The sequence below is a fragment of the Mycteria americana genome, chromosome 24, assembly GCF_035582795.1.
Source record: "Mycteria americana isolate JAX WOST 10 ecotype Jacksonville Zoo and Gardens chromosome 24, USCA_MyAme_1.0, whole genome shotgun sequence".
NCBI lineage: Eukaryota > Metazoa > Chordata > Aves > Ciconiiformes > Ciconiidae > Mycteria > Mycteria americana.
Genome location: NC_134388.1, coordinates 5,518,331 through 5,531,817, shown reverse-complemented (window position 1 = coordinate 5,531,817; position 13,487 = coordinate 5,518,331). Strand labels below are relative to the sequence as shown.

Here is a 13,487-nt window from a genome sequence, read left to right as displayed (position 1 = left end):
GGTGCTAATTACTGGGTGGGGTCAGAGGATTTGGGGTTTGTATTAGGGAAAAAGATATGTATTTAGTGCAGCACATACCCAGACATGACCAGCTCAAACCTTGGAGCATTGCAGCTGTGGCATGGTGCTGGCCAGACGTTGTGATATTCTGCTTTGCTGTTCACTACTGGGCTAATGCAGCGATGCAGTACTCGAGATGAGTCTTCCACATGCGCTACGAGGATGTGCCTGCTCACTTTAGCTCAGCCTAGCAGTGTGCTCGGCGTCCCAGCGATTACACGGTCGTAGGTGTTGCTTAATTCCGTCCTGAATCGCTTTCCTTCTTGCTCATAGCTGTAAGTAGCTCTCTGCCAGCGTGTGAGATACTAATGCGAACAGGGATCGTGTTTGTTTCGATTCAAGGTCACTGAAGGACTCTCGGAGGTTAGGTTAGTGGAAACTGCTCTTTTCTCACTGCTTGAGGTCTGTAGTCGGTGTCTGGACATATTGCCCATGGCTGTCGAGTCAATGCGTTACTTAATCTGTGTTGCAATACTGAACTTAGCAACAGTCTGTCTAGGCGCTGTGTTTTTCAGGGCACAGTTGCCTTGATTCATTGATGGCACCATTATGTCTAGAGAGATTTTTGCTTTCAGTCTCTTTCCCTTGAAGCCCCTGTTGCTCCACTCCAGCACTGTTTACAAGTTCGTTTGCATCTTTCAGATGGCTGCGAGTGAGCACTTCATACTTGAGTTCCATGTAGATTGGAAAGGCGTTGCAAGCTCTCACTGCAGATACGGGCGCATCTCATTTCTTCACTGACTCAAGATGCAACTGCTATAAATTGAATTCGGGATTTTAAAGCTGTATTGTGCTTATTTTGCTGCTCACATCCTCACCCCTAAGAGTATTTGCAATGAGTAACCTCACCCACAGCTTTGGAGACTCTTCACTGCAGAAGTAGAAAGCATTTGTAAAATCAACAGCAGAAAAACTTTGGTGGGAAAGCAAGCAGGTGTGATCCAGATGTGTCCAGAGCAAACGCACTGAGTAAAGAGGTTTCCATGTGGCTATTCCTTGGCAATAATTGCGGTTTAAAGCAAAGGGAAAAATTCTCCTGAGCAGCTCACGCTGAAGATCTCATCTATGAACCTGGAAAACCAGCTCTTCTGTGTTTTTGACAGAGTAAAGCAAATACCAGTCAATGTTTCAAGCTCTGCTTGAAATGTGCTAAAAGTTCTGCAAAGAAATGTACTTTAAAGGCCTCTGGGGATCGTTGTCTGGGTGCTGTGAGATACCTGGCTGATAGAGCAACTAGGAATTCAGCGCAGAAGTATGCAATTCTGTTTTAATCGGCTGGGTGGTTGACTCTTCCCCTTGCTTTGCAGAGCAGGGTTAGCGGTTCCTAGTATTATCATTTAGACCATTCTTATTTTCACTTAAGGTGAAGATATCCTGACGTTTTGAAATGGGGCAGAGACTGAAAACAAAAAAGCAAAACTTTCTACATCCAGTGATGATGCAAACGCCATCTGGCCCTTAGGGCCAACCTTTTAGTCACTGCCGATCAATCGTGGCAAACACAATCAGCAGGAGCCAAGTATTGCGAACGCTCTGGTTTTGATAATGTGGCTTCAGAAAGGCTTTCTGAATATACAAAGTGTAAAGCAATGCTCTGACAGCCCAAAATATGCTGTGATTTATATGCTTTCTTTGGAAGCTGGTTTAGGTGTGCTGTAGCCAGCCCTGTATCAGCCTCTTAAGTCACACAAAAGAGGCTGAAATGCTTTTGGCTCCTGTTCCTGAAGAGGTTTCTTCATGGCTCTGTGCTACACCAAGGCTCATCAACGAGCTAGTCAGCGTTTTTCTTGTTTGCTCAGCATCAGCTGAATGCTGCTTCCCAGTACTGTGAGGCTTGTCTAGAGAACAGTCACACAAAGAGGATCACTTATCTTCCTGCACTTGAACAGAAGGTATTTAATTTTTAAGTAAATATTTTTGCCATAACCTCAGGCTTTTTTTTTCTCTGCCCCCCCCCCCCAAGCTCGATGGTTGCAAATACTCCCCTTGTGCAGACACGGGAATGAAACCAAATCCAATACAGAAAAATCTGAGGGGCGGTTAGCACATCTCCCACCACAGGCTGGGCGGATTCATTCCCATAGCCTTCCAGGGCACCTGTGCTGCTTATCGTTTTGATTTTTGACGTTGCAGAAAGTGGGCTGAAGAGGGAGACTTCACCCTCAACTCCTTGGCTTCAGTGCGGGCAAAAGCCTAGAAGGAAATAAATCAGCCTTGAATTCTGGTCCGAAGGTCAACAAGTAAGAGTGACGCTGGAGCAGATGGCCCGAGTTCCTCAGCGTGGGATATCTTGTCCTCAAGCATCAGATGACCTCATCTAAGCCTCCCAGATTACCATCTCTGCAGTGACACCGGGGGTAATCAGAACAGCTTCAGACCACACTGTCTTCAGTTTGGCCTGCAGAGTAGTAACGAAAGGTCTCTGTGTGTGTGGATGAAAGTCATAAAAGGTTAAATTACAGTGAATTCTGCTTCCAAGCTGATTCAGACATGTGTGGGATCAGATGTCTGGTCTCTGCATTGCCACCTCCCTGCTGACTGTAACTGGGGCGTTGGGTCAGCACCGGTTCCGGGGGAAAACACCCTCCATGGCAGCTCGAGGGATTGCTCATCTGGTGATTTGAGCTTGATCCTGCTGGGGCAGGATACCCGGCTGAAAGCGTCGCTGCAGACCGGCTGAAAACAATGAAACAAGGGTAAACTGCTGCTTGCTTTAACAGTGGTTGGAAGGCTGTTTTTAGGTACTTCGAAATGCAATTTGAATGCCCATAGGTATAATAGCTGCAGTCAAACAAACCCTGTTTCTTTTTCCATAACACAAGAAAAGGTGGCTGAGGGGCATATTGTGCTGGGAAGGTTTGTAACAGCTCCGTTACCCCGATCATTTACCAGTTCCCTATCTTCTCAAGAAGCGTTGAGCAAGCTATGCCGAGCCATACAATGAGTATATTGTAGCTTGCGGTTCTGATGTAATTCCCACCAAACACTCTTTCCACAATGAAAACTTGAAGTTACTTGAAACCAAACTCCTTGCCCTTTCCATCGCCTGCACGCAGAGCTGTGTGAAGCTCAATAAACATGCTCTGCCGGGCTTGCTCAGCACAACCGCTCTCTGAAGCCCTGCAAAAGTCCCAGTATCTTCTAGTGAATAGAGACTATAATTGGCACAATGCTCCTAATAAAGGCTATTCCTCACAGTATTTGCCTTGAATTCTTATTTTAGGGTTTTCTTGTAATCTTCCTTAAATTCCACGTGGTTAACTCTTTTTGCTAAACATGTGATCCTATTTTGGGGAGAAGCAAAAGAAGTTTGAGATGATAAAAACTAGAAGCATTCTGCTCGCAGATTGCAAGCAGAGAGGTGGCTTTCAATTTGTCTGAATGCTCGTGTGGCACAGGAAAATATTGGCTGTTTAGGAGGCTCAGGAAAGAGACTTGTTCCTGTGATAAGATAACTTTTAAAGGACGGAATTTTATCTGGGCATTATGGTGACTTGAGAGTGTAGATATGTCAGGGACTGGTTTCTTTTAATAGCCCTGCGTTACTGACGGGGAAATTCTCTGCTGCTTTCTCCACCAAAACACAGCATCTCTGCCAGCTGACTCAGACCCGTGCCCTCATCTCTGTTTTCTTTCCTTTTCCCTTATAAAAGAGTTTGGCGTCTCCTTTTACCATTTCCAATGTAGCCTGGCTTTGGGTCTCCCAGGTAGAAAGTGGAGGCTTGCTGTTAAACTGTGAAGCTTGAGAGCGGGCAGGGATAAAGGTAGTGTCTAATGGAGGAGATTGTGTGAAGGCAAATACTAGTGACCAAAGGGTCTCCACGTTAAAACAGGGTGGGGTTTTTGCAGCAATGTTTTTTGGGTGGCTGGCAGTCGTTCTCCCTTGCACTGTCTGTTCAGGTTTTGGTGTGCGGGTGCGTCTGCCTGTTCCTCTTCCTTACAGCGGAAGATAAGAGTATCGCATTTAAGTTGGTGTTGCATTATCAGGTTTGGGGGTAGATGAATGTGGCTGCTTTACTCAGAGGGTTCTCCCTCTTTGGGCATTTGGGTTATCTGTAGAAAATTCAAAAGTCATTTCAAAACCTTTCCACCCACTCAGCACCCAAGGAGTTGCATGGCAGAGGGAACTGCCAGGCTGGCTGCAGGCTGCTTGCTCAGCTGTGTCATGGCTGATGCCGTAGAATCTGCTGATCTCACCATGAAGTAACTTTTGCACATGAGGCCGATAAATTCATGTGACCTCGTGGTGCAGCTGGAGGAGCCTTTGTATGCTCAGTAAAGAAGGGAATGAAACGCTGTTAACCATGTTAAAGCTTCCCCTGCCTCCTTTAAATGTCTTGAGTGCTGATGCTCGCAGCGTTTCCCAGCTCAGATCTCGGGAGCTATGGGAAATTCTCCGGAAGCTTTGTGATATTCAGCCTAAACTTCCCTTTCTTTTATCTCCTTCTATAACTTAATACTCCTGTGCCACGACAGAGCCCAGCTTCCTGCTTAGTCTTTATACCCTCCCGTTGAATGTAGAGCTGCTATCAGGCCCTCCCAGACAAGGACAGACTCCACAGTGGTCTAGCCAGGATATACATATTTAGTTCTCAATCTGACCACTAAAACCAGTAAGTCGGTACCTCTTTTCAGGCCATAAATGAAGACACAAGCCCGAGTTGGAATTGTGTTTATAGCCAGGGCAATCTCTGGACTCTGGGACCTGAAAACTTATCCCTGATCACTTCTGAAATGATTACATATGGAAATAACAGCTTAATAGCAAAACCGTGAAGAAGCACTCATCCTTCTTACCGCTTGTAGCGGGGCGACTGGGGTTTGGTGTGCTGGTATTGCGGGTTTGCTGCTGGAAGGCTAGAGCAAAGCTGTGTGCTTCCCTTGCAGGAGCTGCGAGGACAGATCAATGTATTTATAGTTTTGCTATTATTAAACCCAGAGGGTTTTTGAAAACAGCGGTGTTACTCCTCATAGTCCCTTTTTGGAAAGAAAGCATGGGTGTCTAGGTGGGGGGTTTTGTCTGTGACACCGCCTGCGCTTGAGCATTGCTTAAGCAAAGCACAATATTCCAGGACTTGACAGTGGGCAATTTGCAACAAGCCAGACTACAAAAACAGCCTTCATTCCAGTGCTCTGTGTGAAGTACTCATTCTTCCATCCCTTTTCTTTGGGTAAGATCACAAAATCTGTTAGCTTGCATTTCATGAAGATGTTTGAAGAGCATGTATTTACTTAAAAGATCATAAATGTCCTCAAGTTTAAAAATCTTCACAGAAGTGATTAACATTTTGCTGAGACAGTTGTGGAGCAGCAGATTTTAAATGGTTCTTGAAGTACAGAAATTTACAACCTGATTTTGAAGAGCAGGGAGGAAGTTCTCCTTTCCACTCATCTGAAGAGAAGGCATTCATGCTGGGGAGGAGATTCAGGGTGTTGGGGGGCTCATGAGTTCTTGCGATGGTTTCTGCAAGCAGAGGGGTGGCATTTGTACGGTTTAGTCATCTCGGGCGCTGAGAAGTAGGAGAGGAAACTGCAGGTGACTGGAAAGGAGCAGATTCAAAGCGAGAGCCTGTAATGCTGTGCCGGGGGGGGTGAGAGGTTTTGGGCTGCAGCTCCTGCCAGAGCGAGCTGCAGTTTTCCCACTGCAGAAGCCGAGGTTGGTGACTTCTGCAGCAGCACCGGAGCTGCTCATACACGGATCACACCTGCACTGGTGATTGAAACTGGTGCTGGAGCGTGTTCTGCTTTTCTGCTCGTCCTTCCTTCCTAACTAACTGCTGCTAACGCTGGCCGAGAGCTCTGAGTTTCACAGCTGCTCTGAAGCATGCAGAGAACGAGTAGCAACCATGAGATTTTGTGGCCTAATTCTCGTAGCAGCGCTCTTGTGGAAGCTGTGAGCGCTCGCTGCTTGCGTGCAGGGATCTGGTTTTCCCCTCTGTACTTTATCTGTGACTGCACTGACCAGAAATGCAGGAAGGATGAGGATGGAGCAGACTTTGCAGTGCAAGTTCTGATTTATTTACTACCCTCAACCCATAACAGCCCTTAAGCACCTTGACTAAAGCCCAGCTTTGGTTCCTGGTTTAAATTATATGGTGGAGCGTTTATTATGTATCTGGCCATCTGTATTGTACCGTGGACTAATACATGAGCCCAGTGGTGGCTCCAGACCTTCAAGAGGGTAGCCAGATCCCTCCAGGGAACCTGCTGCTCGGCCGCAGGCTGGCTGGCGCGGTCGCTGTTGCAGCCGGTTCTCCCGTGCGCCACGAATGCATCTGCAGCTCCCACACACGCAAGCCAAGGAGAAACCTGAAAGCGCATCTGGCTTTGCATTTCAAACCCAGTGCCTTGCTGGTTGTGTTGCAGCCTCTGGGCGATGGCTCCAGGTAACAACTGATGTAAATACCTCTGCGAGCTGCTTGCCTTTTTTTTTTTTTTTTTTTTTTTTTTGAAATGCATGGTCTAAAAATAAGGTTGGAATGTGCTGCAGTGACTCAGGGTACACGGTCTGCAGCACCGGGGTGGTGATTGTGTGTAATTGCCATGGCAGTCCTGCCAGAGGTCTCCACCCAGCTGGCACCAAAGCTGCTGCAGATAAATCGGAGAGAAGGGGGAGTTTAAAGCCAGACCTAATAGGACAGCATGAGTTAACTGTGTGGGGGTTTCAGGCTACCCTGGAAACAAGGTCTCTTGAATGTTCTGCAGCTTAGCTGGCAGATGTGTCCTGCAGGATTTCACGCTCTCTCAGCCAGGTAATCGTTTCCTTTAATGGGAAGGAAATGGAGCTACACGTCTCTAGGGATGCTCTCTCCTTCCAAAATCCTTGGCCAGTTTGAAACTAGAGCAGTTCAAGAGACAAAACGCTTAAGCAATTAATGGATCTTCTGGTAAAGACAGCTGCATCAGAGACACGTGTCCCCTCTCCTACAGCTGTACTACACGCTAGTTGCTGTTAACGTGTGACATGGATATCCAGGAAGAGTGGCAAGCAGCCGTGCCATCCTTTTCTTTGAACAGCCGTGCTGCTTGTAAAGCCTCCTCCGTAATTTGGGCAGAAACTCGTTAGGGCACCAGGGCTGTACTCCATGTCAGCCTCGGCTTGAGCCCACCGCCACGCTGCTCTGCATGGCTTCATGCTGCAAGCCCCATTTTTGCTGGAGACGTACCTTGCCGTAGGAGTGCTCCCTTCCCTTGAGGAAACCCCGGAGACTCCGCTCGGAATTTCTGTGCCGCAACACAAATAGAAAAGCGAACGTGTTGCCTTCCCACCCAGGTTGTGCAAAAAGCAAATTTACTTCTGCGTGTCAAAAAAACCCAAAGCTCAGACATGTTGGCTTGGGTTGTTTCCATCTGGAAACAGACATACCTAGATATTGGAGCTGGGGGAAAAATAAACCTCGAAAAACAAATTGCTCTCAGTATGGCCCTGAAAGTGAGGATAAGACTTCTCTTGGTCTAGTAACCATGTGATTTTAAGCTTCTAATATGTTACAAGTGGGCTGGAGTGCAAGGCTCGGCCCCGGTGACAGCAGCTCCGAAGGGTCTGTCACAGCCAGGCTGGAGCTGCTGGTGGCTTCAGGAGGGACATTAAGTATCTTAAAATACGTGGCCTAGTTACAACCTGTTGTAAGGAGGCTGTAATTTATCTGGGGAGGGACAGCGTGAGGGGACGTCTTGCAAATCTAAAGGAGCTTAGGGGCACTTCAGTAACTTGTTTACTGCTGAAGTGAAATGCTTTAGCGTCCCTGCCCCTCTCCTGTGCTCATCGTGCCAGTCAAGCTGCAGGTGATGCAGAATAAGGTGTGGAAAATAAGCTGGATCATTTCAACACCGAAATGTGGATAAACCCTTGTCCTGAGCAAGAGGCAGAGCGAAGGCCAGTGCTTCCCACCGCTGCCTCTTTAAGGAGTGTTTCTCCATCCTGGGATGGCTCCTCGGCTGAGCTCCTCGCTGCGTTCTCCCCGAGTATTGTCCCACGCCATAGAAATCTGGAGGTCTTAAAGGAGGAAAAAAAAAAAAGAAATAAGAAAAAATTGCTGCACTCAGGAAAAAATTCAATAGCTCATTCAGCTGTTAAGCTACTGATGCAGGAAGTGTAAAAGAAAAATGGAGCCTGCTTTGTTCTGCCCAGACAAGGAGTAAATGCCATTGCCCTAACAGCCTTTTTCTGTTCCAAAAAAGCATGAGGTCATCTTTAAAAGCGGTAACCACTGAGCGGGTTTACACTGGGTTACCAGTCTCAGGCTCCCCCTTCGTCTCCCCCCTTTCCTGGCACCAGCCCGGCTCGGGGCTCGGCGCGGGATTGCTCCGGCGAGGTGTGTGTTGCTCCGCTCCCGTCCTGGGGCTGCCGACGGGCGCCTGGCCCCGGGCCAGGGCCTCGGTAGAGGGGCTGCAGGCTTTCGCCTGGGAGGGAGCTGCTCGATAACGCGGGCCCTTGGCCGCTCGGTCTCCGAGCACAGCAGGCTGCGTGCTGGGGGGGCTCGCCTCTCCAGCCGGGGTCGGATGCCCTCGGGCTGCCAGGCAAGGTTGCCCATCCAGCGTTGCCCGTGATCGTGTGGGAGATGGTTTTATGCACCTCTGTGGCTCCGGAGTCGGTGCCATCTCGGCGGTGCAGGACGTTGCACCCTCCAACAAATGCACGCGTGCTGTGCTGCAGTGAAACGCTGCTGGCGGTTGGGCTGCTCTTTAAAAGCACAGTTTGGTTAAGGCTGAGATCCAGGAGCGCGTCCTCCTACCCCAGCCATCTCCCCACATCCCTTCATCGGCACGGTGTACCCTGGTACATCGTCCCACCCACCCCCATGGGAGGATGGCTGGAAGATGATGCTCCGGCCAGCCTGGCTGCAGGGTGTGAGCCACGCAGGCTGCTGGAGGTCTGCTCGCCTGGTGCTTTCCACCGGGCAGCTCGAACACAGGGACATCCATAAGCACCAATCTCATAGGGGTTTTTTATCTGGTGGGGTGGGGGGGGAGACAAAAGAAGCATAACTCCGGCAGTTACTCAGATGTTCGCTTGTTTATTTAGCCTGCTAGGAGTGGCTGCTTCCAGCTATGAGAAGTATGGGAAGAATTCAGAAACCAGAGGGATCAGTGCATATTTCTTTCCTAGCGTAATGCTTCCTGCCGTTCGGCTGGAGCGGCTGCGGGTGGGAGCGTGCAGGTGGCACGGATTGCATAAAAGAGAAAGGGTTTTGTGCCGAGTCAATGATTAACAGTTTTGGGTGTCAGTCTTGCAGCACAGCGCCGTACATCTCGCAGGGTGCAGATCAGAGGCATGCTAAGGCAAGCCCGGTTTCTCGGCACGCCACGATGCCGAGGGTGGCAGTTTCATCCTCGTGACCTGGATCCTGTTGTAACATTTCGGTGCGGCGCCGAGGGCAGGGTGAGACGAAGGGTCCCTGCGTGCATCTCGTGGGACGGAGCAAGGTGCGGGGTGCCGAGCCCCGTCCCGCAGCGACCTTGCTCCGTGATCCCTCGCCTCCGAGCGGAGCTGGGAAGGGAAATGGCTGAAAGGGCTGAGTGGGCAAAGCCCTGCTCGGAGCCAGACCAAGATGCTCGACGGAGGAGGCGTCTGCTTCCTCACGGAGCTTGTGCTGAGTCACGGCTCGTCAGAGCCAGCACTGCTGTCACCGCTGTTGCTGCACGCTTCTGACTCAAGAGCTGCGCTGGTTTTGGTTGGTTTTTTTCCCACTAAAGTAACCCAAATCATTACCTTTGCAATCTACCTGGTACATGAAGAACTAGTTTATGAAAAAGAAAAGCTCTGTGAGAAGCGGAGGTGCCTACTCCGTAGTCGCAAGTCAGTCTTGCTTTGACATCAGAGGGCTGTGCAGAACAGATAGTCAGTACTGAAAGTGCAGAACAGTCCTGTGTAAATGCCCTTTTCATGCTTGCCTCAACGGAAACATTGGAGTACCGATAGTAACACGCTGCCTGGAGCACCCTGCTTTGTAAACACTGAACAACCTTTTTTGCTGAAGGTATATGAAGAACGTGACCACAAGAAATCTGCCTTTGTAACACTTATTGTGATCCTTTAAATTCTTTTGTTTAATGATGAAACCTGAGCTAGAAGAGGGCATTTGTGATTGTTCTTGAGTCAAAGACTGAGCTGATGCAGGACACAGTTATGAGCATCCTGACCTGCTTTTGCTTCATTACATGCAAACCAGTTTAAAAGAGCAAATCTTGATCGTTCCAAAATTTATCCTAACTTAACTGTTGGGACTCTGTCCTCCAGTGCTTTTCCTAAAATAGGCAGAAGTGCTCACAGGATGTTTGCACTGCAGCCAAATCATAACTCGGGACTTGTTTGCCTCATTCTTGAGTCTGCTCTGACCCTCGCCTGCACTCCTGGCTCCCTGTTTACTTGTTGCAAGGTTTCATAACCCTCCCTTACTGCTGGTTTTGTTGGTGTTGACCTTGAAACACCATTGGATAACATAATTGCCCATGCTCTTGTGTTCTCTTAATTTTTACTAATTTTCAGGGTTGAACTTGCTGCAGCAGTATTTTTCATACGCCGTCCTACAGCCACATAGGTGTGAAATCTTGCTGCAGCCCGAGCCCTGTTAATACCTCCGCAGTCTGGGATCTGCAGCCGCCTGCCAGATCGTTCTGCTGCTGGAGGAACAGGGACGGCAGCCCAGAGAGTTGCAAGACCGTCTGATGACTTCAGCCCTCCTGGAATTGCTTACAAGACAGCGTGAAAAATGCACGCCGAGTTAACATTGCGTTAACGCAATAGGAGTTGTTTCCGAAAATTGGGTAGTCCTCTCTGGGCAGTGCTGCCCTTCCCAGGAATGCTGCCGGGGAGAAGTGGAAGATGGATTAACTGGGAGGGCAGAAGGTGCTTTGGCAAAGATGCGGGAAGATTTATTTCCTGCTAAATGATGTCTGTTCGTGACTCAGCAAAACGCGAGTGGCGTTGTCGTTCTGCAGAGTCATGGCTAGATACCGGGAAGGGAAGAGTCTGCCCTGGCCAGGCGCCGGCCGCTCTCTGCGGGCAGGGGCGGGAGGAGGTCGGTTGTGGCCAGACATCGAAGGCTTTGCCCGCCTTGCAGGAAGGAAGCCTGGCTGTATGGAGTATTTCTCTGCGGTCGGATGACAGAGTGGAGGCAGGAGGATGTGCACAGGACTTGGGTGTCCTGACTGTCCTGTGCTTCCTCCCCAGGCCCAGCTGCAGACATTGCCTCCCCATCATTTTCCAAATGCTGATTTCTTTAAAAAAAAGATTGGAAAAGGGACGACGTAGCTGTGTCCTGCATGTCACCCTGATTTGCATCACACATACTTTACTCCATGTGCTTCTGTATGGCTTTTTTCCAAATACCTTTACCTCACGAGTTATTTACACACCTGTATAAGTCTGCTGAATGACATCTTTAAAGTTTGTTTTGGCTTTTAAAAAATCCCGAGGATGCCCTTCGTGTGCCACGCAGCGACCCACTGGATCTTTTGTATTGATGGTCTCCAGTTGCTAATGACGTGCTTAGTTAATTATTCACTGAGGTAACAGAAGCTGGTTTTAAACCCCCGCCGGGCAGAGAGCAGTCCTGGAGCGTGGCCGGCGGTTGCGGCCAGGTTACCTGACCCATGCCGGACTCGAAGGCGATGCAGGTCCTGCTGCGGCTCTGCGGAGCCTGGGTCCACGTGGCTGCGGTGCCGGCGCTGACCCAACCTGCGCCAACAGCCGATCCGACCCAGCTCGGCAGGTCTGGACCGGGAGCTGCCGAGGAGCCTTAGGGATGCACGGGATGAGCAGCCGCTGCGGGCTGCAGCTGGAGGAGGATTTTGCGAATCCAGTGAAAGTCTCCTGGACCTTTCTGAGAGGTCAGCTGCTGAAATTTGTACTCGGAAAATTAAAACACTGCAAGAGGAACTGCGCTGTCAGCACGGCATGCGGGGAGCCACTCGCTCGGTTCCCGGTTCCCTCAAGGGAGCCCTGCACCATCACTGCTGGTTGACAGCACTGAGGAGGAAGTAGAAGCTGCTGCTGCAGATTTTGTTGCTATAAAACCCCTAACCCTGTGCTCAGTGGCGATTGATGCTGCTCTTTACGCTTGGTAGAGGCAAAGTGCATTGCTGCCATAGGCAAAGCAGGGTCTCGCTGGATGCCAGATAGTGGTGGTGAGCTGGAGAGCAGTTGTCAGCGCAGGGCCAGGGGAAGGCAGGTGCCTGCCTGCTTTTGGAGGCTGTAATCACCCAAGTAAAGCACCATTTTTGATTTACCAAGTGTTGCTTTCACTTTGCAAAGACTCCATGAAACCAGGCTACAGGGAGAGTGGGGAGTAAAACTTCTCCCTCTTGCCAAGGACTTTTAAGACAGTAGTTTGATAATTCCTGCCACGCAGCAAGACTCTCTCTATGCTGTTCTGAGTAAAACACATCCTTCCTTCAGCCAGGCTGGTGTCCCCCGTGCAGCACGAGCCGCGGGATGCTGCGGGGACAGGGACATGGGCTGCGTGTCTCCCAGCGCTGCGGCAGAAGCAGAAGTTCCCTGAAGTAACTCGCCCTCGACTGATTCATCAGCCTTGTTCCATAAACAGGAAGCTGGGAAAGTACAAGCAGGTGATCTCGTGCTGCTGCAAACATAAATTATATCTGTTTGCTTGTATTTTTTTTCCTCCAGCTGCCTGCTAACTCTTTGTCCAGGTGAAGGATTGTTTTGTCAATGAGGAGTGGAGTATTTGCAGTGGGGAGGTCTTTCAAGTTCACGGTACAGATTTAGAAAAGAGCTTGACTTAGAGCTCTTCCCTGGCCCTAATGCTGCCTGCACTATTTTGGAGTGATTCAAGGGAACTGCTCGCACCACACCGCGTGCTGGTAGCAGGGATTTCTTTGGAAATGCAGGTGATGAGAAAATGGCCACAAGTAGCTGTGTATGCGCTAGCTGCCTAACGGGCAAAACTTCCCTGCTTTTACCAGGGCTTAATGACATTAAAACTGACAATAGCACTAGTGCAGCTGGTGTCCAGCTCTTGCTCAGCCTGCGTAGGGAATCACAGCAGGGTTGAACACGAGCTGCTGTTCTGAAATCCCAAAGAACTCGGAGGGCTGGGGTCTGTGCAGCACTTGATGCTGAAGGAGCAAGCTGTCTCCCGAGATAAAATGTTCCCACCTGGAGGTGCTGCCTTTTCGTGGCAAAGAGACCAGAGCGGAGCGTACCCTGTACTCTCTCAGGAAGGCTGGGGCAAGCACCCATCCGCCGTGCCAGGCAAGGTGGCTCATTGTGTGTGGTTTGGCATCCTGCTGTGGGACTTTGGGTGCTGGTCGAGCTCGTTGTAGGACTCTGGACCCTTTGGTTAAAGACACAGTGCCATGTCACCAAGGCCTGAGTCTGAGCTCAGGTGTGACACCAGCATTGCTAGCACGAGGACATCCTGCTTTGCTGCATTGTGGCTTACGAAATTGGGGCGGGAGAGAAG

The 13,487-nt window shown here is 49.8% G+C and overlaps 1 protein-coding gene across 14 annotated transcripts in view; it reads left to right on the top strand.

Moving 5' to 3' along the window:
• GNG7 (G protein subunit gamma 7) overlaps window positions 1-13,487 on the top strand; it is an 81,130-nt gene that overhangs the window by 57,025 nt on the left and 10,618 nt on the right. For 2 of the 14 annotated variants that reach the window (XR_012778747.1, XR_012778748.1), the window contains 2 exons: window positions 703-1,952; window positions 2,194-3,248. The exons of 9 other annotated variants lie outside the window; for them this stretch is intronic. Coding sequence is in view for 1 of the 5 variants with exons in the window: in XM_075524401.1 (XP_075380516.1) it covers window positions 1,860-1,952; window positions 2,194-2,205 (105 nt within the window). In the remaining 4 variants the exon portion in view is untranslated. Of the gene's footprint in view, window positions 1-702; window positions 1,953-2,193; window positions 3,249-9,287; window positions 9,443-10,478; window positions 12,631-13,487 lie in introns of those variants that run through there. 3 more of the 14 variants (XM_075524401.1, XM_075524411.1, XM_075524409.1) reach the window with 3 other exon arrangements.